This window comes from Chiloscyllium punctatum, chromosome 45 (assembly GCF_047496795.1).
Source record: "Chiloscyllium punctatum isolate Juve2018m chromosome 45, sChiPun1.3, whole genome shotgun sequence".
Classification (NCBI taxonomy): domain Eukaryota; kingdom Metazoa; phylum Chordata; class Chondrichthyes; order Orectolobiformes; family Hemiscylliidae; genus Chiloscyllium; species Chiloscyllium punctatum.
Window position 1 is genome coordinate 44,086,975 of NC_092783.1, and position 26,935 is coordinate 44,113,909.

General features: G+C 39.4%; 1 protein-coding gene across 3 annotated transcripts in view; it reads left to right on the top strand.

Moving 5' to 3' along the window:
• plxna2 (plexin A2) overlaps window positions 1-26,935 on the top strand; it is a 494,314-nt gene that overhangs the window by 461,305 nt on the left and 6,074 nt on the right. For all 3 annotated transcript variants that reach the window (XR_011955408.1, XM_072563600.1, XM_072563601.1), the window contains exons 27-31: window positions 4,558-4,657; window positions 5,706-5,896; window positions 6,955-7,124; window positions 20,407-20,619; window positions 22,806-22,956. Coding sequence is in view for 2 of the 3 variants with exons in the window: in XM_072563600.1 (XP_072419701.1) it covers window positions 4,558-4,657; window positions 5,706-5,896; window positions 6,955-7,124; window positions 20,407-20,619; window positions 22,806-22,956 (825 nt within the window). In the remaining variant the exon portion in view is untranslated. The remainder of the gene's footprint in view (window positions 1-4,557; window positions 4,658-5,705; window positions 5,897-6,954; window positions 7,125-20,406; window positions 20,620-22,805; window positions 22,957-26,935) is intronic.

The following is a 26,935-nucleotide window of genomic DNA, read 5'->3' on the forward strand; positions in this document are numbered from 1 at the left end:
AGGTTATGTGCCCATGGCATTACAGCCAATCCAATCTTGATCACTAACATTGCAAATTCAATTTCCTATTGGGTGATTTTCTTTCTAATTATTCAACAGAGATCCTAAGCCCAGTTGAAGTACTCAGTGCTACTATCTCAGTCACAACTGAGTTCAGTTAACTACAGGCAGGGCTAGTTCATTGGACTAAAAAGAATGCACGGACGTCTTTTGTCCCACCTCAGGGTAAATTCATATCCCACTTTAATTCCTACTGCATGCATCACAAAAGAAAATGCAATTTCTCCAGAAAATTAAAACCAAAAGAACTGCAAATGCTGGAAATCAGTAACAAGACCAGAAATTGCTGGAAAAGCTCAGCAGGTCTGGCAGCATCTGTGGAGAGAAATCACAGATAACACTTTGGGTCCAGTGACCCTTCCTCAGAATTGGTCCATAATTTGCCCATAAAATCATTGGCCTAATCCATGTTTGCACAAGTTTTTGAATAAATGCACATAAAGTATGCTTTTGCTGAGGGTGATGTTCAGGACTGCAAGCCAATCTTATAATGCTGCTAATTTGCACTAATACAGTCTACAAGTCAAATCGATTTATTAGGTGTCAAATCAATCCTTGAATTTTAGTCAACATGTTCCTCACTACCATTTCATTGGCAGCTGCTACTAAGAGGTTTTTGGGAAAAATTTTGAAACAAATGAAAAGAGGGATTTGCAAAGGTTTTCTAAAATGGTTGTTCTGTTGTAATAAGTTAAAGTTTTGGTGTTCTGCCCTCTGAGAATTGGAGGAATGCAGCACCTCAAGTGATTCTGCTTGTGATGTTCCACTCAGCTTAGTGAAATTGTCCTACTGTACAAAATGAGCCAACTGCACATTCTCTGTATCTGCGTACCATTTTCATTGAGACCAGGATCTGATGCATGAGATTCCTGTTTGGTGCAGTGCAGATTGTTGTATAAGTTTTCTGACTGGAGTAGTGTTTCTGTTATGACAAACAATAACCTTGCTCTTCCCTAGGGAGTGAAGCCAGGCAGCTGCCAATCTAGAAAAAACTTCTATTAATGGCAGTAATTAGTCTGTAATTGATCTTAACATGCATTCATTTTAAGCCACCTCCCTATAGGGAATACCTCAACGGTGACCTTAAATGGGCATAGAAGGTTAATACTGGACATTGTGGTTGTTCTCCAGATCACAAATTATAGATCAGTTAGTACTTAGAAAAGTAGCTATCCCAAGATTCTGTCACTATTACCCTTTTCACTCTAGCATAACCACCTCAAAAACATGTCGGACTTTATAATGCCTGCTGACATATTCCCTACCCTGCGCTCAACAGAATTATTTGCTGCTTCCACATTAACATCTCCCACTTTCCTCAGTGCATCTAGGTCTGTTCTTTTATTTTGCTTTGAACTTTGTCTGACATTGCATTCTTCATTACCTCAAACCTCTTTCTCCCAATCTTCCTCACCAGCCTGAAATCATCACTAGAAGGTTGCACTTGTAAATATCAATGCTTTGAGGATAACTTATGGCTCCATAGAATGTGCTGCAATGGTTTCTCATCTCACACCCATGTTCTAACCTCAGGAGTTCACCAGTGCTCTGTCCTTGGCCTTCGTATGATGATAATCTTTTATCCTGCTCTTTGGCAACATCATCTAAATTAATGATTTCAGTTTCTACATGAGGACATTTTGTGATGTTAATTTCATCACCTTGAAGTTGAGTTCAAACTTCACTTGTGGTAGTTTAAGAATCTTTGATTGAATTTTTTTAAAAATCCTTAAAGTGGCTATGAAGCCAGGGTACTTTTATAGCATACCCAGTTGGTTTTTTCATGTCCCTTACAGAAGTCAAGTTGCTGTCTGCCCAGTTTGACCTATAAATGACTCCAACCTGGGGGATGAGTTTGTCAAACAACCTGACAAGCCACTTGATTACATCAAAACTGAAATAGGAAACGCTTGCTGTCACCTTCTATGTCAATATATATGAACCTTAACAGAACAGCCACATACTGAGAAGAAATTAACAATGAAAACTAAATGTTTGTTAAACTCTTGTTTACCTGAGGGTTACCTCAGAATACAACACGATCTGGACCAGATGGGCCAATGGGCTGAGAAGTGGCAGATCGAGTTTAATCGGATAAATGCGAGGTGCTGCATTTTGGGAAAGCAAATCTTAGCAGGACTTATATACTTAATGGTAAGGTCCTAGGGAGTGTTACTGAACAAAGAGACCTTGGAGTGCAGGTTCATAGCTCCTTGAAAGTAGAGTCGCAGGTAGATAGGATAGTGAAGAAGGCGTTTGGTATGCTTTCCTTGATTGGTCAGAGTATTGAGTACAGGAGTTGGGAGGTCATGTTGCGGCTGTACAGGACATTGGTTAGGCCACTGTTGAAATATTGTGGTCTCCTTCCTATCGGAAAGATGTTGTGAAACTTGAAAGGGTTCAGAAAAGATTGACAAGGATGTTGCCAGGGTTGGAGGATCTGAGCTACAGGGAGAGGCTGAACAGGCTGGGGCTGTTTTCCCTGGAGCGTTGGAGGCTGAGGGGTGACCTTATAGAGGTTTACAAAATTATGCGGGGCATAGATAGGATAAATAGACAAAGTCTTTTCCCTGGGGTCAAGGAGTCCAGAACTAGAGGGCATAGGTTTAGGGTGAGAGGGGAAAGATATCAAAGAGACCTAAGGGGCAATTTTTTCACGCAGAGGGTGGTATGTGTATGGAATGAGCTGCCAGAGGATGTGGAGGAGACTGGTACAATTGCAACATTTTAGAGGCATTTGGGTGGGTATATGAATAGGAAGGGTTTGGAGGGATATGGGCCAGGTGCTGGCGGGTGGGACTAGATTGGGTTGGGATATCTGGTTGGCATGATGGGTTGGACTGAAGGGTTTGTTTCCATGCTGTACATCTCTATGATTCTATGACTATATTTGAAGCATTCTTACTTTTTAAAAAAAATTCCAATGTGCAGTACGATTTAAAGTTTTACTAGGACAAATTAAACATTAACTTGATCTATTCGACTTCCAATGTAACATGTACATTAAAAATCAAAGTCATTACTCGATTGTGTTTCAACCATTTCTGAGTTGTGTCAGTGGGAAATGCATGTATTACAACAGTGACAAATATTGATGAGTGAGATCTTTTACTTGTGTTGCTCTGAATGCTTTTTTTTGACATGCATAAAATTGGTTGCCATTTTGACTTGCTAATTATTGCCAAGTCTTTTTCACTATTTGTGCATTTGCACAGCAGGAAGGAATGTTCCTTTAATGAGCTGATGGATATTTCAATGAGATGTTTTTCCATTTTCACACAGCTCCCTGCCAGCCAGCTCCAGTCGCCACATAGTCTTCATTCTATTATCTACAAGACTCAATAAACATGAAATCATGCCTATTTTTAAAGAGTCATCCCTTATCTTGAAAAATAATTTTGCTAACTTTAGTTTCCACAAGAACAAATTCTAACACTTATTTATGTTGAAATATAGTTTTTACATGCAAGTGCCTGTTGTTCTGACTAAAATTATGTTGACCTCTTTGAGGCTTGCTTGCCTGCCTAAACAAAACTGGTTGTCCAAATGTATTTTCTTTGAAGCATTATTCGTGTATGTTGAGAAGATCCTAATTAGTTTATACCTGATGTCTAATTTTCACAAGTGGAGTTTAATGATATGTGGGCATCTGTTTCCCTTTGAATTATATTACTTGATTTTATTCTCTATTTTAAACTAGATTTCCTATTTACTATTTCCATTCTACAAACTTACATTGGATAGAACATAAAACAAATTGTTGGCAAATGTCTGCTCAATATTTAGAACAATGTGAAAATGCCTCCCATTCACCCTTAAGCTGTGGCAGTGCAAAAAAATACTATTTCCTACACTGTATACTGATGGCCAGGATGTGAGGTCAACTTGCTTGAATTGGATTTTGATTTTATCTAAATGTCCAGCTTTTAGTTGGCAAACTGGTAAGATTATTGCCTATCAATCTGGATATATTCATGACCTGAATCATAGAATTGAAAATACAGCATTTTAATCTGCTCTCCCAGTTCAATCCTGGCTCAATTATATTTGCTCTCAAGTGCAAATGAAACACAGAACGTTTTGTGGAAACAAAGCGAAAAAGAATCCCAGTGTGTTTATATGTAAAGGTGAGGGCAACGTGACATTTAGAAAAAGGTGGCTCTTTTACTTGATACAGCGAGGCTGCATTTTATGATTTTGAGTGTCACTTGAATGCTTTTTAGCATATTCAATTAGGCTGATGGCTGCACTGTTGTTTGATTTGGGCCACTAAGGTCTAAATGCTGAGAGTTGGGGGAAAATAGTTTGTAATGTATTTTTGGAAAGGTGATCAAAAGTTATTTCTGAATGTCGTGACAGCTAGTTATGGATTGAAACTGCTGCAGCATTAAACAGGCATGGAGATCCGACACTTGACTGTCGTGAAGGAAAACTTTGTGGAACTAAGATGATTCTGTTTGATTTTTCAGTTAAGTGCAGTATTTAAATCCTTTGCAGGTGTCCGATCGCTCAGTTGTTGCTCTGGTCCCCAAACAAACTTCTTCTTACAATGTTCCAACCACAACCAGTATGTGTCGGACATCCATTAGCCGCTATGGTAAGTTAAGATCCAAGCCAGTGTCTAAGAATCTTGTATCAGAAATTAAATTCACCACATGATATTTGTGAATTTATGGCGGTGCTTGCATGAACTATAATTGGCACTAGTTACAGATCCAAACGGATGACTGCTTGTACTGAAACCCATTATAGCCACTTTTCCAGCACACTCCATCACTAGCAGTGACTAATTGCAACAGATCCTGTTGTTTACTGTGGCCACGCAAAGCTTTTATTGGTATTTCTTGAGTGTGTGTCTCTGTGGACACTACTTCAGTCAAATATGAACAAGAATCTCCATGTTGAACGTGCAAACATATTTCTGAGCAATCAAGATAATTTCCCACTCATGAGATTTGCTATACAAAGAAAATAATGGATTTGCAATGAGACTTCTTTATTATCCATTGAATTTAAACCTTTTGTACATCCTTAATACCCAGATATGCAAATTTGAGTGACAGAAAATCAGCACCTTGTTCCAGCATTTCCTTTACAAAAATTAAGATAAATCTTGATAACCTGGAAATATGAACAACGATGACTTATTTTCCCCCAGGGCTAGAGGACGTACTTTCAGTTCCAACTGAGAAAAGTAATGTGTTAACACTACAGAATCATGTAATGTAGAGAACAGTAAGTGAGGACATATCCATGTGATGGTTACCTCTACAGCTAACAAAAGACTTTAATCATTGCGTATGTTTAGAATACTAGAGAACAGTACCCCGTGCATTCTGTGCTCCAATACCAAATTGTTTCATTTTCGGAAGCTCAGGTTGAGGTTTCAAGGCACAAAATGTTTATTGGAACATACACAATAAGAGCAGAAGTAGCCCTTTGAACCTGCTCTGCCATTCAACCAGATCATAGCTGCTCTGATCTTATTCTTTCGGTTTGATTGGTTTGTAACATCACACTGTCATACAACATTGTAGGCTGTACCATCTATTTTTCATTTTTAAAGTTCATTGCTCTGTCATTCTAGTTTTGCAATGGCTAATTTGATTTGAATTGAATAATGTTTGTCTTTTCCCACATTCTAGATTCTACCTTACGGTACACTGGAAGTCCTGACAGTCTACGCTCTCGGGCTCCCATGATTACCCCAGATTTAGAGAGTGGTGTTAAAGTGTGGCATCTAGTAAAGAACCATGACCATGGAGACCAGAAGGAGGGTGACCGTGGCAGCAAGATGGTATCTGAAATCTACCTGACAAGGCTGCTAGCAACAAAGGTTAGATAGATTAACAACCTTGTCTGTATGAGAACTCGGGAAGGTGTGGCGAAGGAAGTTGGGGTGGTTGTATGTTGGGGAGAAGTTCAACATGATGCATCACACACACTGGGATAAAGTAAACAAGCTTAAGACATTTCTGTTTAAAATTGTATTCCCCTTTAACAAGCACATCTGGCAAAAGTAGTAAAAGTATTTTTGGTTTCACTGACAAACTGCATATCTTCATTTAGTCTGATACCGCCTTTATGTATTTACTATTCAGTTAGATTTTTGTTTCTATGCCTATGCAATCATCTCAAAGTTTGTCCTTGTCCAGAAACACACAGTTACTGCAGACACGATGTCAAGTTGAAGATAGAAGAATATTTCAGATCAACTTTAAGGTCTTTTTGCTTTTACATAAACTAGTATGCAATATGCGTACTTTTTGAGAGATGCACTCATTATGGCGGCACTCCTCCATAAATGGTCCACAGTTGACAGCTATTTCTTCAGCTGTCTGGAGTTTGTTCCTAAAATACTTGTGCTTTCTGCCTCTCTTCATTTAAGATGTTGATTTAAAAACTGCACTGTGACCAAACATTTGACCACCTTATTCTGTTATCTCCTTAAGTGATTCATTGTTAAATCATATTTGTTGATATTCTTATGCGATGCCTGAGAAGGCTTTACTCCACTAAAGGTGGTGTATGATTGGATTTTTTTTAAAAATTCAGTCATGGGAAATTGGGCATCCCTAGCTAGACCAGCATTTATTACTCATCCCTGGAGTTACATGTGGCCCAGACACGGATGGTAGATTTCTTTCCCTAATGCACATTAGTGAACCATTCGAGTAGCTTTATTTTTAATTCCAGATTTCTTTTTATTGAACTCAAATTTCACCATCTGCCATAATGGATTCAAACCTAGAACATTAACCTGAGGGGTCTGGATTGCTCATCCAGTGGCATTACCACTACGTCACTGTCTCTTTATGTGCTAATATACAAGATTGTGTTAGGTGAATGGCATGACAATGAAATGCGTACTTATTCCTCTTTTGTTCTTTACAGGGCACTCTGCAGAAGTTTGTAGATGACCTGTTTGAGACATTGTTCAGCACAGTACACCGTGGCAGTGCCTTGCCACTTGCCATTAAATACATGTTTGATTTCTTGGATGAGCAGGCTGACCGACATGTCATCCATGACACAGATGTTAGGCACACATGGAAGAGTAACTGGTAAGTGATGCATTTGGCTGTTTCAACCAATCGTAAAATTACTCACTGGGACCAGTAATGAAGACCCTATACTGCAGCAGCATGTTTCAAGTTGAACGAGCTGAGTTTATCCAGTTAAGGAAGCTTTCCAGAAATTTGAAGACATTTTGCAAGATGCACTAGGGAGAAGGGTGATGTAACGGGATCAAGAATCATGGTGTCAGGAGCCAGCTTTCTATGCATCAGTCTTTATCGTAATGTGGAATGGAGAGGGCTACAATAGCAATGGTGCACTTTGAACTTCTGAGGCCTGTGCTTCAACGATGTCAGGGACCTTTGACCTGCAAATGTTATGATTGAGCATGCACTAACTGATATGGTGCTCAGTGAACATCTCCTAATTTCAACATAATTTTCATTAAATAACACAATTACATTTATGGATCTAATGAGTTTGTGCGGGGGCCAACTTTAAGCTTGCAGATTGTGTTGGCCCTTACTGCACCTAGAGTTGACTTCAGCTTCTGCATTACAGTTTGTACAAAATCACAACATGACCCCTGTAAGTTTTCAGACATTTAAAAGTTTGCATAGATTTATTTTTTTCTTCACATTTCCTTTAGCAGGAGGAGAGCATGTCAGCCATTTTGACGCAAAAATGGAACCGAAAACTTATTAGTAGCATGAGCATGTGGCACTGATTAAAATGTATTCCATATGAATTGCAGAATTTTAGCAGAGGGTGCACATTCGGATTAGCCAACAACTTCAACAATCAGTCTCTGGTAACAACATTGTACAGTTTTTTCCAAGATTATTGTAATGGTTCTACCTGAAATAATTGTAGACAATTGAAAGAAGGTTCATGGACGTTATTGTGGTGCCTGTTGTCACGTATCCAGCTGCCAGAAGTTAAAGCTAACATTTTCAATATGGTCAAACCTTAGGGTCATTCAGCAATTTAGCTTGCAAGTAGTTTGAGCCAAGAACAGGTCATATCTCCAAAGGCATAACCAATAAAATGAAAAACTAACTTCTAAAAGACCAACTGAAATAGGCAAAACTCAGCTAATGTGAATAAGGATTCTCTTGCGATGAAGAATCCGAGCTTATAAACTTTGTCATCAGTAGAGGATGCCTAGTTAACATGCTTGTCTCAGTCCTACTGCAAAAGCCAATTATTTTATGTTTTCTTCATCAAAGGTTCTGATGAGCTTTATGTTTATACGTGGTTTCTCATCTTCAACCTTTCTTAATGGTCATTTCATTAAAATTCTGCTTTTTGTGCTTGATTCTGTTCATGCATCAGCATTACATTCAATGCCTCAAATGTAAAGTTCGTGTATTTGTATTCAATTTCCTCATGGCCTTGAGGCACCCTATTTCTACAAATGCTTACACTCGTTGTAGCCTCCTTAGATATGCGGAAGTTCCTATTAGATTGGAAGATAGCAAATGTAATTCCTTTATTCAGGAAGGGCACAAGATGCCAAGCAGGGAACTACAGTCCTGTCAGCTTAACATCTATCCCAGGGCAAATCTGAGATTCTAATACTAAAAAAGTCATGGCATGGCACTTAAACAAGTTAAAAATAATTAAGGAGGGTCAACATCGTTTTGTCAAAGGGAAATCATGTTTAACCAATCTGTTGAAATTATTTGAGAATGGACCACATTGTGGATAACTAGGAATGAATAGATGTACTGTGCTTAGATTTCTGGAAGTCTTTTGATAAAGTGCTAGATGAAAGGTTATTGTGGAAAATAAACACTCATTGTGCAGAAGGAGGAATATTGTCATGTGTGGAAGATTGGTTACCTAACAGGAATCAGGAGGTAGGCCTAAATGGGTCTTTTGTCTTAGGTTGGTAATATATAATCAGTGGTGTGGCACAGAGATCAGTGCTAGGACCTCAACTGTTTGCAAGTTTTGTAAATGACTTGGATGAAAGCACAGAAGGTATGGTTACTAAATTTGCTGATGACAAAAAATAGGGAGGAAAGTAAGTTGTGAAGAAGATATAGAGGTTACAATAAAATACTGATAGGTCGAGAGCAGGCAAAAATCTGACAAATGTATTAGACTGTGGGAAATTGTGCAATTATCCATTTTGATGGGAAGAATTTTTAAAAAGCAGAACATTTAAATGGTGAGGGACTTCAGAGCTGAGTAAATTTTACTTCTACTCCTTGCAGTATTCTACGAATTCTACATTTATCCAGTTCATACAGGATTGATGGACAGAAGAAATGGGAGCAGGAGGAGGCCATCTGGCCCCTCGAGCCTGTTCCACCATTCAATAAGGTCGTGGTTGATCTTATCATGGACTCAACTCCACTTGTCCACTTGCCTGCCATAATCCTTAATTCCTTTACTGATCAGAAATCTATTTTTGCTTTAAAAACGTTCAATCAGGTAGCCTTAACTGCTTCAATGGGTAGGGAATTCCACAGATTCACAGCCCTTTGGGTGAAGAAGTTCCTTCTGAACTCAGTCCTAAATCTGCTCCCTGTTATTTTAAGGCTATGCCCCCAGTTCCAGTTTCACCCACCAGTGGAACAACCTCCTACTTTATATCTTATCTATTCCCTTCATAATTTTATATGTTCCTATAAGTTTCCCTACGTATTCTTTTAAATTCCAATGAATATTGTCCCCATCTACTCAATCTCTCCTCATAAGCCAGCCCTCTCAACCTCCGAATCAACCTAGTGAACTTCCTCTGCACTAGGAAGTAAGGAGACCAGAAGAGTACACAGTACTCCAGGTGTGGCCTCACCAGTACCCTATACAGCTGTAGCATAACCTCCCTGTTTTTAAACTCCATCTCTCCAGCAATGAAGGAGAGTATTCAGTTTGCCTTCTTAATTACTGCTGCACCTGCACACCAACATTTTGTGATTCATGCATAAGGACACCCAGGTTCCTCTGCACAGCAGCATGCTGCAATTTTTAACAATTTAAACAATAGTCCATTTTGTTGTTAATCATACCAAAATGGATGACCTAATATTTACCAACATTTGTACTCCATCTGCCATACTCTTACTTGCTCACTTAACCTATCTACCACTCATCTTAGTGTCATCTGCAAACTTTGATACACTGCACTTGGTCCCAACTCCAAATTATCTGTGTAAATTGTAAATAATTGCAGTAGTAACACTGATCCCAAAGATACACCGCTGGCTACTGATCAACCAGAAAAGCACCCATTTTATTCCCATGACCATGTCTTCTGTGTTCAACTCCACACCTCGCTGCCTTTCCAACACCTCTTCACTGTCCTTTAAAACAAATTTAAAAACAGTTTAGTCATTTGTACTAATATCTATTAAGTTTTGGCTCGGTATTGATTTTCAACTGGTAATACAACTGTGAGATGCCCTGGAGATTTGTCACAACTAAAGTAGACCAAAATCGGGTAGACAGGAAGAAACCTCTCTCCATCAAAGGGAAAGCAATGATCAGGGGCATAGATTTGAGGAAAGGGGCACAAAGTTTAGAGAAGACATGACGAGAAACCTTTTTTTCTGCCCAAAAGTTGGTGAGAAGATTGGATCTCATGGAGGTTAGCACTGCTGCCTCACAGCGCCAGAGATCCGGGTTCAATTCCCGCCTCAGGTGACTAACTGTGTGGAGTTTGCACGTTCTCCCCGTGTCTGCGTGGGTTTCCTCCGGGTGCTCCGGTTTCCTCCCACAGTCCAAAGATGTGCAGGTCAGGTGAATTGGCCATGCTAAATTGCCCGTAGTGTTAGGTAAGGGGTAAATGTAGGGGTATGGGTGGGTTGCGCTTCGGCGGGGCGGTGTGGACTTGTTGGGCCGAAGGGCCTGTTTCCACACTGTAAGTAATCTAATCTAATCTAATCTAATCTAATCTAATAACTAGTCATTTGGATACTGGCTCAAAGATAGAAGACAGAGGGTGGTGGTGGAAGCCTGTGACCAGTGGTGTGTCACAAGGATTGGTGCTGCGTCTAGTACTTTTCATCACTTATAAAAATGATTTGAATGTGAACATAGGAGGTATAGTTAGTTTGCAGATGACACCAAATTTGGAGGTGTAGCAGACAGCGAAGAAGGTTACCCCAGATTACAACAGGATCTTGATCAGATGGGCCAATGGGCTGAGGAGAGGCAGGTGGAGTTTAATTTAGATAAATGTGAGGTGCTGCATTTTGGAAAAGTATATCAGAGCAGGACTTATGCAGTTAATGGTAAGATCCTGGGGTGTTACTGAACCAAAAGACCTTGGAGTGCAGGTTCATAGTTCCTTGAAAGCAGAGTTGCAGGGAGATAGGATAGTGAAGAAGGTGTTTGGTATGCTTTCTTTAATTGGACAGAGCATTGAGTAAAGGAGTTGCGAGGTCATGTTGCAGTTATCCAGGACACTGGTTTGGCCACATTTGGAATATTGCATGCAATGCTTGTCTCCTTCCTATTAGAAGGATGGTGTGAAACCTGGAAGGGTTCAGAAAAGATTCACAAGGATGTTGCTAGGGTTGGAGGATTTGAGCTACAGGGAGAGGTTGAATAGGCTGGGGTTGTTTTCCCTGGAGCATCGCAGGCTGACCTTACACTGAGGTTTATAAAATCATGAGGGGCATGAATAGGATAAATAGACAAGGTCTTTTCCTGGGGTGGAGGAGTCCAGAACTGGAGAGCATAGGTTTAGAGTAAGAGGGGAAAGATATAAAAGAGCCCTAAGGGGCAACATTTTCTCACAGAGGGTGATGCGTGTATGAAATCAGCTGTCAGAAGAAGTGGTGGAGGCTGGTACAATTACAACATTTAAAAGGCATCTGATGGGTATATGAATAGGAAGGGTTTGGAAGGATATGTGCCAAGTGCTGGAAAATGGGACTAGATTAGGTTGGGATATCTGGTTGGCATGGGTGAGTTGACCAAAGGGTCTGTTTCCATGCTGTACATCTCTATGACTCTCTGACTCTAGAATCTGGGACTCACGACCTGGAACGGTGGTTGAGGCAGAAACCCTCAACATTTAAGCAGTATTTGGATGTGAACTTGGAATGCCAATGCATTCAGGGCTACAGGCCAAGTGCTCGCAAATGGGATTGGAATCGTTAGGTGATTGATTTTGACCAGACGTGGGTGTGGATGGAATTGATCGAAAGGCTTTTTTCTGTGCTGTAGATTTCTGACTCTAAAGTGAACTGCAAATGTTATTTATTATTTTAAATGAATGGAAGCAATAAAATTATTATTAGTTTACATATAGACACATACAATTCACACTCATTCCCAAGTTGAGCAGGATTTTGTTTAATTCACTCATGGGATGTGGGTAACACTGACTGCACCAGCATTTATTGCTCATCCCTTGTTGTCTTTGAGAAGGTAATAATGAGCTGCGTTCTTGAAATGGTGCAGTCCACATGCTGCAGGTAGACCCATTAGGGAGGGAAATCCAGGATATTGACCTAGTGACAGGAAAAGAAGAGCGGTATATTTCCAAGTCAGGATGGCGAGTGTCTTGGAGGGGACCTTGCTGGTGGTGGTGTTCCCATGTCTCTACTGCCCTTGTCCTTCTGGTTAGAAATGGCTGTGTGTTTGGAAGGTGCTGTCTGAGGATCTTCGGTGAATTTCTACAGTGCATCTTGTAGATACTGTTGCTGCTGAGTGTCAGTGGTGGGGGGTGTGGATGCTTGTGGATGCGGTGCCAATCAAATGGGCTGCTTTATCCTGGATGATGTTAAGCTTCTAGAGTGTTACTGAAGTTGTACCCATTCAGGCAAGCGGGAGTATTCCATTATACTCCTGAGTGTCCCATGTGGATGATGGACAGATTTAAGACCTTCTGCAGGGTAATTAAGAATGCACAACAAACACTGGCCCATCAGCATGCCTACAGTACCTGAATTTTTAAAAATGCATATATGCACATATGTCTGTATAACTATAGCCTGTATCAGCAATGAAGTGGTACAGATTAAGGATATTTCCTCCTCCTCCCCTCCTAATCACAATAGCAGTGTTGTGACATTTCAGTTCTCATTTGGATTTATAGACAAGAAGATTTACAGAAATGGAACAGCTTAGATTTTAGTTTCATCTATCATGACGTTCAAAAGGACTCATTATTTTTAACTGAGTGTGCAATATTGACCTCAGCTATTTTCATTGTCATTGAAGCTGAAAATGTTTGTGCGACAGATGAGGAGGCAGAAGCATATGTAAGTCAAAAGCTTAAAATGTCGCAGGTCCTTCTTTTTAAAGTACATTTCATAATGAATTCAGTTTTAAAATGGGTGTATTTTCAGGTGTAATTTTGTAATCATGTTGGAGTAAAATGTGGAAATTAATAATTTGATTGTAGATCTATGTTAATAGGGGTCATGTACTTGGGAATTCTAAGTGTATTCTCAGCACTTCCCATAGCAACACTGCAGCGTTAATTTTGTTCTAAACCATATCACTCACTTTATGCAAGTTGAGTTTGAGCCACGTAGTGATTTTATGCTTGGATTGGCCAAGCTATCATCTGTTTCCAATTCTTTAGGTTTTAAATAAATTGTGTAAAACCTATGCATTAAAATCCAGTGTCAGTTTTTTAATTGTGTGCAAAACATTGAACTTCCTCCTTTGTCTTCAAGCTAACCAAGACAGAATCAGAATGACAAATCTCACTGTTTGTCCATTAACAGTATTTATTGATTTATGTATTTTTGTCTTAAAGTTTCAGGAAGGCTTGAGGGATAAAGATTTTAAAAAGTGTACAGCAAATAATGTTTCCAAATAAAACAACAGAATGTATGTATACTGTAGTTTTAACACATTAAAACATGTAAGGAGGGTGGAATAGGGGGCCGTCAAATTGAACAGTGAAATAGTTAAAGTTAGAGATAGCAAATGAATAATCATTGGACTGAATCATTGACAAGAAAGGCACCATATTCCCACGGGGAAAATAGGCATTCTTTGAGATGAGTGTAGATTGAGGGTCAAGCTTTCAGCTTGAGCTAATTTGGGTTATGTAACACAATGTTACAAATGGTCATGTTCGGCTTAAGACGGTGGTCATGGGAAGGTGGGGTATAATCATTGGCTGGGGATGAAAGGTGGGAATTGAATGCAATGATTTTGATCTTCCAAGTATCTGTTTGGAGTAACTTCTATCTTATCTAAGACAGGCTGAAAGGCAAATAATCTAAAACCACAGTGTGTATGTATTACATGTATCCAACCAATGGACTCTTGTGGTGCTGTGGTAGTGTTCCTCCCTCTGAACCATGAGGCCTGGGTTCAAATCCCACCTGTTCCAGAGGTGTGTGATAACATCTCAAAACAGGTTGATTAGGAAAAGTATGTAGACAGGGAATGATGTGCTGGTGGTGCAGTGGTAGTATCCCTACCCCTGGGTTCATGTCCCACCTGCTCCAGAGCCACATACTAATATCTCTGAGATAGGTTGATTAGGAAAGTAGGTTATTGATAAAATAAAAGCAAATCCCGAGGGCTCTGTAGCTCCATCATGGTGTCCCTACCCCCAGTGCAGGAGGCCCATGTTCAAGTCCTACCTGCTCCTCAGGGGCTAATAAGGTTGATTGAAAAACATAGATTTTGTTTTAAGATTAGATTCCCTATAGTGTGGAAACAGGCCCTTCGCACCAACCACTCCACAACGACCCTCCGAAGAGTAACCCACCCAGACCCATTTCCCTCTGACAAATGCGCCTAACACTAGCAATTTAGCATGGCCAATTCACCTGACCCGCATATCCTTGGACTATGGGAGGAAACCGGAGCACCTGGAGGAAACCCACGCAGACACTGGGAGAACGTGCTAACTCCACACAGACAGTCGCCCGAGGCTGGAATCGAAACTGGCACCCTGGTGCTGTGAGACAGCAGTGCTAACCACTAAGCCACTGTGCCGCCTTGTGGCAAAGGGAGTCGAACCCTCGACTCTACGGAGGTTGCAAACCGAATCCCATCGGCTTAGACCACTCAACCCAAACGCAGAAGCCTTAAATTTTAAATTTTTTAAAATGGAGATGACATAATGGGCCATCTTCTGGTGTGGTGGTAGTATCTCTACCCCTGGATTGAGACACCTAGGTTCATGTTCCACCCTACCCCAGAGCTGTGTAATAACATCTTTGTACAGGTTGATTAAAAATAGATTTTCAAAAATAGAGAGAGCATTTAGGGGTTTCATGGTGCAATGGTAGCATCCCTACTGTCGGACTGAGAGACCCAGGTTCAAGTTCCACCTGCTCCAGACCGATTTGAACAAAAGGTTAATAAAAACAAAATTCAGAGGAGGCACGAATGGGTTCTTGTGGTGTTGTGGTAGCATTCCTCCCGCTGAACCAGAAGACCTGGGTTCGAGTCTCACCGGTTTCAGAGATATAACACATCTGAACAGCTTGATTGAAAATATCTAGAGAGGGCAAGAGGGCGGTAGACACAGGAACTGGATGAATAGGTGAATACAGGGCTTGGATAGTGGGATGACCTCTGGGGAGGTTTGCCTTTGAGGGCAAGAAGAAATAGGAAATGTGAAGAGGCAGCTGAATGAATGTTCTCAATCTTTGTGATGAAAATGTTTATGAGCTCCTTACAATATTAGCAGGAGGTGAGGCTAGAGGAGTTGGGGACGAGAGGTTCAGTGAATATTAGCAGTGGAGAAATTATCATTGGAATTAAAAGGAAAATATAAAGGTCTACTTAGTCCTATAAATGATTGTTGCTATTGTATAGGTTGAGATAAATCTTCCTTGATTTGGTGAACTTGACAGCTAGGTAGAGTCGAAGAGTGATTCACACCTGCTTTAAATGCTAATGAGCATTGAGCGTCTTTCTTCTGGAGATAAGAGTGTAATCGTGAGAATTATGACACAACAAGGACATCAAGGTGATCAGGAATGTTCTTTCCTGTGAGCTGTCCTCCAGAAGTAGCACTTCTGTCTGAAGACAGGTGTGCCTAGAGATTGTGGAGGCACTTGAAATAAGTGAATAATATATTGGTGCTCATTCTGCTTATTTGATTACATGGCTAACTAAACTTGTCAGTGTGGCTGGGGATGTGAACCCAGGTGCTCCTTCTCAAGTGGAGCCTGTGATATGATTCATCCAGCTGAATCATGGAAAGAGGTCATGGGAAGGCAAAGACTGGACAAGAAAGTAATTTATTTTAGGAGAAAGAGGGATCTGTTTTTGAAGGAAAAACGAATGGAACAGAGTTTTTATTCCTGCTTTCCACTGTGATGAGCCAAATATTTTTTGTCTCTTGACAAGCGGTGGTTTTAATTTTATTTTGTAACATATTACAGGGTTTATTTTAAACAATCAAGGATAAAGGATCTTTGAAAAATGTAATGTTTTTAGCACTGTAATCAAACTCTGATAAGATCACATTTGTTAACATAAAAAATTGCTTTCAAAGATAAATTTTCAATCACAATTGATTGCCATTCTATCATGCAATGGAGGATAAGAATTGATAAGGTTACTTATTGCTTTAATTAAGTCCCATCCTTTCCCAACAGTCTGATCTTATCAGTCTTTTGCTGCATTAAGACATTAAGTGATCTGCAATTGACTTCATCTCAATCAGTCAGCATGCACTCTATAGAATACCAGCAGCAAAAATAAATTACGCATTGCCTCTGTCTGTGGAATTCTCTCATCTAATCATCACCTCTGACTCTACCCTTTGTATGAAGAGGCTCCCAAGCAAGGGTTTCTGTTATTTGTTAAGTCAAGCACCTGGAAGTTGGATAATGGGGAAGGATCTTGACTTTGTCTTAGCACTTGCTAAACTCTCTTGAACTTTGTTTGCATTCTTCACCATCAGCTGGAACAATTCAATTTCAGAGTCCATGTTACACTTGCAACAACAACTTGTATTTATATAGCACCTTACAGTACAGTAACATAAAAGGAGGAGAGATTCCATCAATGAAGTTTATGGAGTTGAAGAAAGGAGAAAATAAGTGAAGTAGATTTTGTTTTTAAGTGACATGTTGGGAAAGTTAGGATAGATGTTTGAAAGCTTGGCCAAAATTATTGGCTTTGAGAGAGTTTGTAAAGGCAGAAGGAGCTATAGAAATGCAGCAACTTTTAAGGAATTTGTCAGAGAGTTCCAGAAGGTAGGACTGAAAAGAGTAAAGACTGAGGAAGTGATGTAAGACAGAAGAAGATGAGACAAGGACATTGAAAACAAGATATAAGATTAAGTGTGCATAGAACAGGGAACCATTGTGGGACTCGGGATTTGGAGCAATGGGTGAGGAGAAATTAGAAAAGTTGGGAGGGACTTATATTCCAATTAACCTGCCAAATGAGTGGTTAGCAATGTTAAAGTATAGACATTGTTGTCACTGCTTAAGTTCTTTGGTTATGTTGCCTTCTCCCTAAACACACTCAACAATAAGTCAGTTTTCAGAACCAGGCGAATTAAGGCTGTAAATATCTTGGAGTTATATATATTGATTCAAACTTATTTTGTTACTTCTCAGAGACAAAAGGAAATGTTAAACAGATTTACATGCCATTCTCCCTTCATGGCCCAGCGAGTTAATTCACTTCTTCCCAGATTCAAATCTCAATCTGCTCAGGAGGCAATAAGTTGATCCTGGCATTTATGTGTTTAATAAAGAACATTCAGCCAGGATTGCCACTCCTGTCTGTCAGAGAGAGAGAGAGAGAGAGATTCATCATGTGCCTTACATCCACTCCCCATTCCTTGACATGATGATTTACCAGCAATCATTATTAGAACGTGTGTCTGAATACTTGCTAACACGAGACATCGGCACTTCAGCTACTTGGGAATCCATGCCTTTTTGGGGAGAGTATAACCAATTGCCACGTAGGATTAGTAGCATGAGAGGCAAAACAAATTTCCCAGCCAATAACTTGGATTTTCTAAGTATTCTGTAGCTCCAGAGCAAACTCAAAACAGTTGTGACATCAACTGTTTTATTTTGAGGAAAGAGACACCTCACTTCAGTAACTGTTGGAGCAGCCCAGTGAAGTGGGATACTGCCTGATAGTTAAAGGAAAAAAATGAACATGTCTCTTTAAAATTCAATTAAAATTCTCATGAAACTAACATTTTTTCATTTAAAAAGGGGAGCACTTTAGTAAAAAAAAATTCCTGCAACCTCAAAATCTTTAATCCTAAGAGCAATTTTTTTTTTCAAATTCTGTGCCTAATATGGCTTTCATTAAATTCCTACCAGTTACATGATGTCACATTAAAAAAACTGTTATTGTGATAATAATTAGATTATGAATATTATCTTCTATTATAACATCCATTTTCTGATTACATTGCCTTTCTTCACCATTCTGTGATTGGCTGAGTGACTCGACAATCCATAACAATTTAAAGCAAAGCGATTAGTCCTAATCTTGATCTTGTTTCCTGTTGATGCATGTGTGACAATAAAATTTATAAGAGCTGTTGTTTTAATGACTTACTTCCTAGTTTTTTCAATGCAATGTTATTGAAGCATCAATCCAATTGTTTGTTGAGTGTATGGTTCCAGTTGTAACGTGAATGGCTCCAATTTTTTTTGGAAGCACAGTGTTCCTGCAGTTTGTTTCCAACACTGGTCAACATGATCAGCTTGCTGGAAAAACTCAAGCAGAGTTAACATTTTGGGTCCAGTGGCCTTTCTTCAGAAGCCTTCTTCCAGTTCTTGGTTTCTGTTTGATTTGATCAGTTTCTTTCTGGGTTTTTGGCATTGTTTACATGGTAACAACCATGTGAGGACCCATACGATGCAATTTCAACAATTTCAATAACCAGTTCAATCCCAAGATGGAATTTTGAGGAGTTTGGAATTGGGAACGAGATGAGGCAATTACAGTAATGATCCCAGCCATACACAAGTTGTACCTGGCTATACAGAAACATTCTTTGAGGTAGTGCTTGGGGGAATGTGAGGAGCTGGAGAGAGATGTTCCTTCCTCTGGTTGCTATGTGTTTGGACAATGGTGTGAGATCAACAGAAGAAGCAAAGCTTTACACTAGTTGATGCAGCGCATGTAATGCTCCACTCACCTAGCCAGTGAGATGTGTGGGTGCTGCATCAAACTGTCTCAAGGTACTTCCAGTTGGCCAATCCTGTATATTAGAAAGGCAACTTGCCTCTCTCAAGCAGGTATATATCAGCCTAATGGCTCAAGTCAAATCTAGAAGTTGGCAGGCTAAAGCCGGTTTCCAAAGCACCATGGGCAATTTTAGTCCATTGGCTTTGCAAAACCGACAGCTGGTTTCGTTCACAAGCAGGAAATTGCTGGAGAAACTCAGCAGGTCTAGCAGCGTCTGTGGAGAGAAAGAGAAGCATTCACTCTACTTTCACTCCACGAATACGTCCAGCAAGTTGTTTTTCTTTGATTTCCAGCATTCACGATTTTATTTTTTGTTTAGTTTTCATTGATGTTTGTGACTGCTCTCCTAGCCATCATGCCCCTGTCCTCTAGAGGCTCATCCCCTAAATCCCTACATTGTTTCATTCTAGCTTCTTTATTCTCTCATGAAATATGGGTGTCACTGGCTGGCCACAACTTGTTGCCTGTCCCTAGTTGCCCTTGAGAAGGTGGTGGTGAGCTGCTACCTTGAACCATGGCAGTCCATGTGTTGTTGGTTTTCCCACAATGCCCTGAGGGAGGGAATTCCAAGATTTTGACCCAGTGAAATAAAAGGAACAGCAATACATTTCCAAGTCAGGATAATGAGTGGCTTGGAGGAGAGCTTGCAGGTGGTGGTTTATTTACAGATCCTTTTTTGCTGAATGCATGTTACCATGAGCAGCTTAGAGATATTATTTTGTAGAATCTAAACTTGGAATTCAATAAACACAGAACTGAATTAGTTCAAATTTGAAGTCTGTCACTGGCAAACTGCCCCCACCACCCTCCTTTGTCCCCAGTTGTACTTTAGCCTCTGTCACTGCCAGAGTATTATGGAGACAATTGGATCATGTGCTGGCCCCAGAGAGATTGTCTCCCCAGATTCCTCCCACCAAGCTTTTAGATAGTTTCACCTTTTGCTGCTTATACTTAATTCCTTCATGTTCCTCCTCCTCTAATCTGTTGCTGTACCAGAGTTCAATTATGCACTCAGCTTTGCGTCAAGCTGTACTTAGCTTTAACTCCTTGTATGCAACGCTACAGGGGATCATCCAGCATTATATGTGCTTACATGATCAAAATTCAACTACTCTGTATAGATGTTGTCAGATATTACATTGCTACATTTCTATATTGTGGTTTCCTTGTGATTACAGTACCTTCAAATCCTAATATTCCTCTGTTTTGCAGTTTACCATTACGATTTTGGGTGAACGTGATTAAGAATCCACAATTCGTGTTTGACATTCACAAGAGCAGTATTACAGACGCGTGTCTATCTGTTGTGGCACAGACCTTCATGGACTCTTGTTCAACATCTGAACATCGACTCGGCAAGGACTCTCCATCGAACAAATTGCTATATGCCAAGGATATTCCCAACTATAAGAGCTGGGTTGAAAGGTTAGTGTATACTGGCATCAACGCTGGGTCAGTATTTATCAGACTTCATTCATGTCTAAAGAACATGGCAGGAGTTATAACTGATAACATAGGGATTGAGTGCTGCTTAATGGAAAATGTTTGTTAGCTGGTGCCATTAACAGATTGAAACTGACATACTGCAGTGAGAAATGGAGCTTTGCCATTAAACCCTGTTGTTGCAAGCTTTTCACCAGAGCAAAGTGAATTTTACTAACCTCGATTGAAGTTCCATTATATTTATTAGAACAGTTTCAGAACTTGCTGTGATGAACCCACTAATGCAATTTTTTTTAAAACAAAGTGCTTTGTCAGTCCCTGGGAGTTTGTCGTAACCAGGTTTAACTGTTTAAATTAAGTTGACTTCTGGATCAGTATGTAATGCAAAGCTATCATTTTATATATCACATGGTGCTATAATGTCCTGAGATTCAGTGTTTTCTCTCAAGGCATTTGCACACTAGTGTTCTGCCATTTAAGTTCATGGGAATTCAGACATTTTCGCTGTGAATATTCCGTTCAACAAAATTATGAAAATTCAATATCAATTCTTTTAACAAATTCACAGCATCATGTTTCTGATTCAATCCCACTTTATAGAATTCAGTCCCTAGGCAACAATGGAAAAGCAAAATGCTATGGTTACTGGAAGTCTGCAATGACGAGTGAAAATGCTAAATAATCAGCAGGTCTCTTCGCATCTATGGAGAAAGTGACAAAGTTAATATTTCGGGTTAATCATGACTCATCTTTTTCCAACATTTTCTGTCTTTTATTGGTGCCTATATGTATACTGTTCTCAACATAAAATGAGGTTAACATTATTTAGATTCTCATTGCTTGTTTGTTTGTGAAGGACTAATAACTTTCCAGAGAAGGTTAAAAATCAAGCAACACCAGGTTACAGTTGAACAGGTTGGGCAATCACCTGATGAAGGAGCAGCACTCTTAAAGCTAGTGCTTCCAAATAAGCCTGTTGGACTATAACCTGGCATTGAGTGATTTTTAACGTTCTCCAATCCAGCACCAGCACCTCCAAATCATGGCGACCATTTCGAGAGAAGAGCAATTTATTTTTTATTTCACTGTAGTCCACATTAATCAGATACAAGTACTACAGACTTGCCACTTATGAAGACTTGGGCTTGTCATTGTTGGTTTTAACCAAAATTTTCACCAGTTTAAATTGCATTTCTTTGTTTCTAAATGGAGATGACTTACACGGGAATGTTGCAAAGCACTTCCTGACTGTGTGTGGGAAAACGTATGTAGGTGGGCTTTTGGCTTCAAGAGAAAAAAAATTGCTGCTTCATTTGTCTTGGTTCGTTATAAATGTGTCTCACCCACTCATCAAACACATTAACATTAACTTCAAAAGCTTTGGGTTGCCTGTGATCAATTAATCCACATTTCAAAATTCATAAGGGACATGAAAGATTCAGAAATGGGGATTAATTAATGAATGAATGTAGCCCCGTATTCCCCATTCAAATAACTGGAAGGCAGAGCTCTGAAAGCTGCTGACAGTGTGATTTCACTTGGTGGAGCGAGGGCATTCCAGATGTCTGGGGGCACTTTTCATTGTTGTCATTAATCACAGTTGTATTCTGCGGCTGCACAATTTTTTTCCCATTTGTATGCAAATGTGGCCAAGGGCAGTGTCTGCTTGGATTCTCTTTCCCTATTCGTCAGTGCACATGCCATAAAATATAATTATTCTGAGGTTTACGTCAATGGTCTGTTTGTCCACAATTGATTCTTTGACTCTGTGCTGTCAACAGACCAAGTACTATCTTTGTGTGACCATTTCTGAATATAAAAGTTTCCTAGTGCAGCAATAGATCTGACTCTGGGTAGAAACTCAATGTTTCACAGTCTGTGTAGATTCTTCAAACTTTTTTTTTAAACACTGCACCTTACTAGTTTTTTGTTAGTGAAAAAATTCTATGCTCAGATTCACGTGGCTGAATTTAGCTGCAGAATCCCATTGGTATGTGATTTGTAGATATTGACCAATATGTCTGTGCCAAAGTGAGGTTGATTTTCATACAATTCCTTTCGTTCATTTATCTGTAGCATTTCCATATGGTGAATAAATAACTAATCGAGTGTTACTGCTTATATTATTGTGAACAGGCTGCCAGTGAAACACATTTTTCTTTTTAAAGGTATTACGCTGATATTGCCAAAATGTCTGCAATTAGTGATCAAGACATGAATGCTTACCTGGCAGAACAATCCCGTTTGCATGTCAATGAGTTTAACATGCTGAGTGCATTGAATGAAATCTACTCTTACGTTACCAAATACAGTGAAGAGGTTAGTGTTTAAAATTCTCTGACTAGTATCCTGGCTTGAGAAAGTATGCCCTAGTGTAAGTTTAATAGTTTGCCAATCATCAGTGTACATTGATACAATCAATGGTGTCTTCAACTCTAGCATGCACCTCCCACCCACTGCCTCTCCACCCCCCACAACACAACACAACCTTCGCACCCAAATCTTATTCCGTTGAATTTTGAAAATGCCTGCACACTTTGTCATATAAAGATCTATGAATTTTAAAATACATTTGACATTATTTTTACTTGTACAGGATTGTTTGTTCTTGATTATAATTGAAGTCTGATTTTACACCATGGGAATGTTAATATAATCTGCCTTTTCTCAATTTAAAAGACCATATTTTAATATTTCAGCTTATTTCTATTACATTTTCATTTTCTGAATTCATCACAAAGTCATTTTTACTTACAGTCGTAAAACACCTTGGGACCTGGGGGACTGGCCCTGTTATTATCCCCCTGACTGCTGTACCATAGCAGCTAGATTAAACCTTGGGAGTCTTTACTTACCAGACTGTTTATGCTTCGAGAACATAATCGAAAACTTAATAATTCAAGGATTATTCTTTTTGTGTTCTGCTAATTTGAATGCAACCATCTTCTTGACGGGAGGAGAAATTAGAGTATCTGGCTTCTGAATCATTTCTGAAGTAGTTCTCATGGGGCTTCTATTGGGCCTTTAACTATGCATTGGTGAAGAAACCAACAGAAAGATAAAATCATTATTTCTGTGCACAAGTAAATGATGGTCCTTGTGGTACTTCATTAGCAGTGTTAATGAACATTATTTAATATTCTATCCACTGACTCAAACTATAATTTCACCACACAAACAGGTAGTAATATAGAAAAATCTCATTATTACAAATTATCACAGATCTCAACATTTTATGCTCGTTATCTGGAGTGTTGGTATTGCATTAGCTATTCTTTAGTAGCATATTAAGCTTTTGAGTATCATTTGCACCAGAACAAAGCAAAATTATATTTTACTTCATCTGGTGTCTGCTGCAGATAAAGACTAGCAATACGTGCTTTGTAATCTGATGGATAATATCATTAGGAATGTTCAGACCATCTTTCTCTCAGGGCATATATTATTATGGGTGAATTTTGACTTGCATATGAAGGTGGTATACCAATTAAAGCTCTGGGAACACACACTCCCTCACATGCAATTGTCACATGTGCTTGTAAACGTCCAACTTAGATAAAGTCATTGTGAAAGACACATGTTGCACATAGTTTGCAATATTCTTTGTACGGATGCAAAGTGTGAGTGTGTTGTTAATAATTTGCCAAAATTGGAATGCTCAGGCCACAAGTAAACTAAAAGTAGGGTTTTATTTCAAAGTTGAAAACAAGTTGAGAATGACTTATTTGATCTGGAGAATTATCTTTAGGCTTTAAAGTAATTTAGTTTCAATAGCACAATGGATATGAGTGAGAGTTTAGAAAGGCAATTCCAATTATCTGAGCACTCCCATGAAGAAAATTGGCTTAATATACCCATCACTGTTCCTGATTGGCTTACTAAGTACAAGACTCTGTTTCTACTCCCAGAAGACTATGGCAACTGTTGAGTTACCTATGAATATCACAACAGGGGTTGGCTACTGGTTTAAAAACAAATCTGGTTCACCAATATCTTTTAAGGAAGGAAATCTGCCAACCTTATGTGCTCTGTTGTCCTTATTTGTAACTCCAGACCCATAGCAATGTGGTTGAATCTTAACTGCCCTTTTGGGAAATATATGCTGGCCGAGCCCACATCCCATGAATTAATTTTTAAAAAGCCCCTCAACCCTGTCCTGCCATTCATTGATGTCACAGTTGATATTTAACCTAACTCCAAATACCCACTTCTGCATGATAGTTGTTAATAAATTTAGCATTCAAAGGTCTATTAATCCCAGTTTTGAAATCACAATTGAGTTGACATAAATTACCATTTGCAGAAGAGAGCTCCTAACTTCAACCTTCCTTTTCCTAATGTCATTCTTGCAAAATCTGTCTCTAATTTTAGGCCATGCTGTCTGGTCCTCAGCTCCCAAATAGCAAAAACAAATTTTCTCTACCTACACTGGGTTGGTTTTGAGGTTTGGGAGTCATAGTTTATCCAGAAAAGGTCAAGTAATTTTAGAATAGTTTGTTAAATAGACCACTAAAAGCAACATTTTGAATGTGATGCATCAACAAAAGAGACAGGGAATGGCTGCAACCAGTGAAACGTGGGAGTGGTTTTGGTTGCAGTCTCTTATCTGCTTTGCTTGCAGCATTATCTTCCTCTTAATCCATCCTTTTAAACTGACTAGCGAAGGGGTTGGGAAGCCCCTTCCTGGCTGCTTCTACAAACAAGGACTGTAGTTTGCAAGTATTACTTTGCAAAACACGTGCCTGTCTGAAGTGATTGCTTTCTCTTGCGAGCCCGTCTATTAACGCTCAGACAATTGGTTTATATATGTTCCTGAGATCCAGGTCTTATCAGAAGCAAAAATGAAAAGAACTACAGATGCTGGAAATCAGAAACAAAAGCAAAAATTGCTGAAAAAGCTCAGCAGGTCTGGCAGCATCTGTGGAGAGAAATCAGAGTTAATGTTTCGGGTTCAGAAGGGTCACTGGGATCAAAACGTTAACTCTGATTTCTTTCCACAGGTGCTGCCAGACCTGCTCAGCTTTTCCAGCAATTTCTGCTTTTGTTTCTTATCAGAATTGTTTGTGCCAGAGACACAACCTTGGCAGCGATAACAACCTTGTCCTACATTTTAAAGGCTGCAAACTGTGTTGGAAACTTTCCTTTTCAGTAGTTAATAAATTTCTTTGTTATAAGGTTATTGTACTGCAACGTTTTACACCTATTTGTTAAATGTGAAGTGTTGGAAACTTCAATTGGATAATCCATTAATTTAATAATTTCCAGGAAGCACAACTCTGATAAAGTAAACCTAACTCCTCCAAAGTCTATATATTTTTCTTAATGCTCAGTGGCTAGAACTGCTTACAGGGCTCCAGGTGTGCTCTAGCTAGGGTTTTGTATCATTGAAGCATGATTTCCACCCCCTTGTTCTCTAATTCTCTAAATTCAGCATTCTATCGACCCTTTTGATTTTATTCTGTACCTGTTCATGATCCCTGTTCTGATAAAGATGACTTTTCATGTCAGAGATTCTGAGATGAACTCATTTTAAATGAGGGTTTTCAGAAATGGACTTGACTCATTTCTCATATTTCCATTCTCTGCCTTCACCCTTCTCAACAACTAGCTTCCTTTGTGTTCTCACTTCTAGTTTCACGTTCACCCGACTAAATACTATTTTTTTCTCACATGTACAATCTGATTGTCACTGTCAAGAACATTTTATACTTCCCATCACCTAGTTCTTTCCATACTGCAATAGAGAATGACACCAGTTTCTCCCTCAGTTGGTAGTTCTTGGCCAGGTCCTCAACTGTTCCTTTCATGAAAGACATTACTTTGGGAGACTTGAATAGAATCTGTGGAGAGGATACAGAAGAAAACCAGCAACATGGGTATTTAAATTTCATGGAGAAACCAAAGTACCAGGCAATTTTAAGAGGAGATCTGCTGGAGGTATTCAAATATTGAGAGATGTTGATGTAACTGGAGGAGGAAGTTTATTTCCAGCATCAGGATGGCAGTATGTACAGGTTATAAACTTAACAAAAGAACGGATGAAAAGATATATGTTTTACCAACCAGCTGTTCAGACATCAAATGTTCCGTCTGAAATATCAGTAGAAACAAAATCCCTGAGAGTTTAGAAGTGGGCAAGCATTTAAGGGTATTGTGGTGGAAGGAAGCAGGGTGATGGGACTAAGTGAAAAGTTCAGAACAGATTGTCAGCGCACAGATCTGATAAGCCATATATTAAAACAAAGAACTGTGGATGCTGGATGTCTGAAACAAAGAAAAAGGTAAATTGATGGAGAAG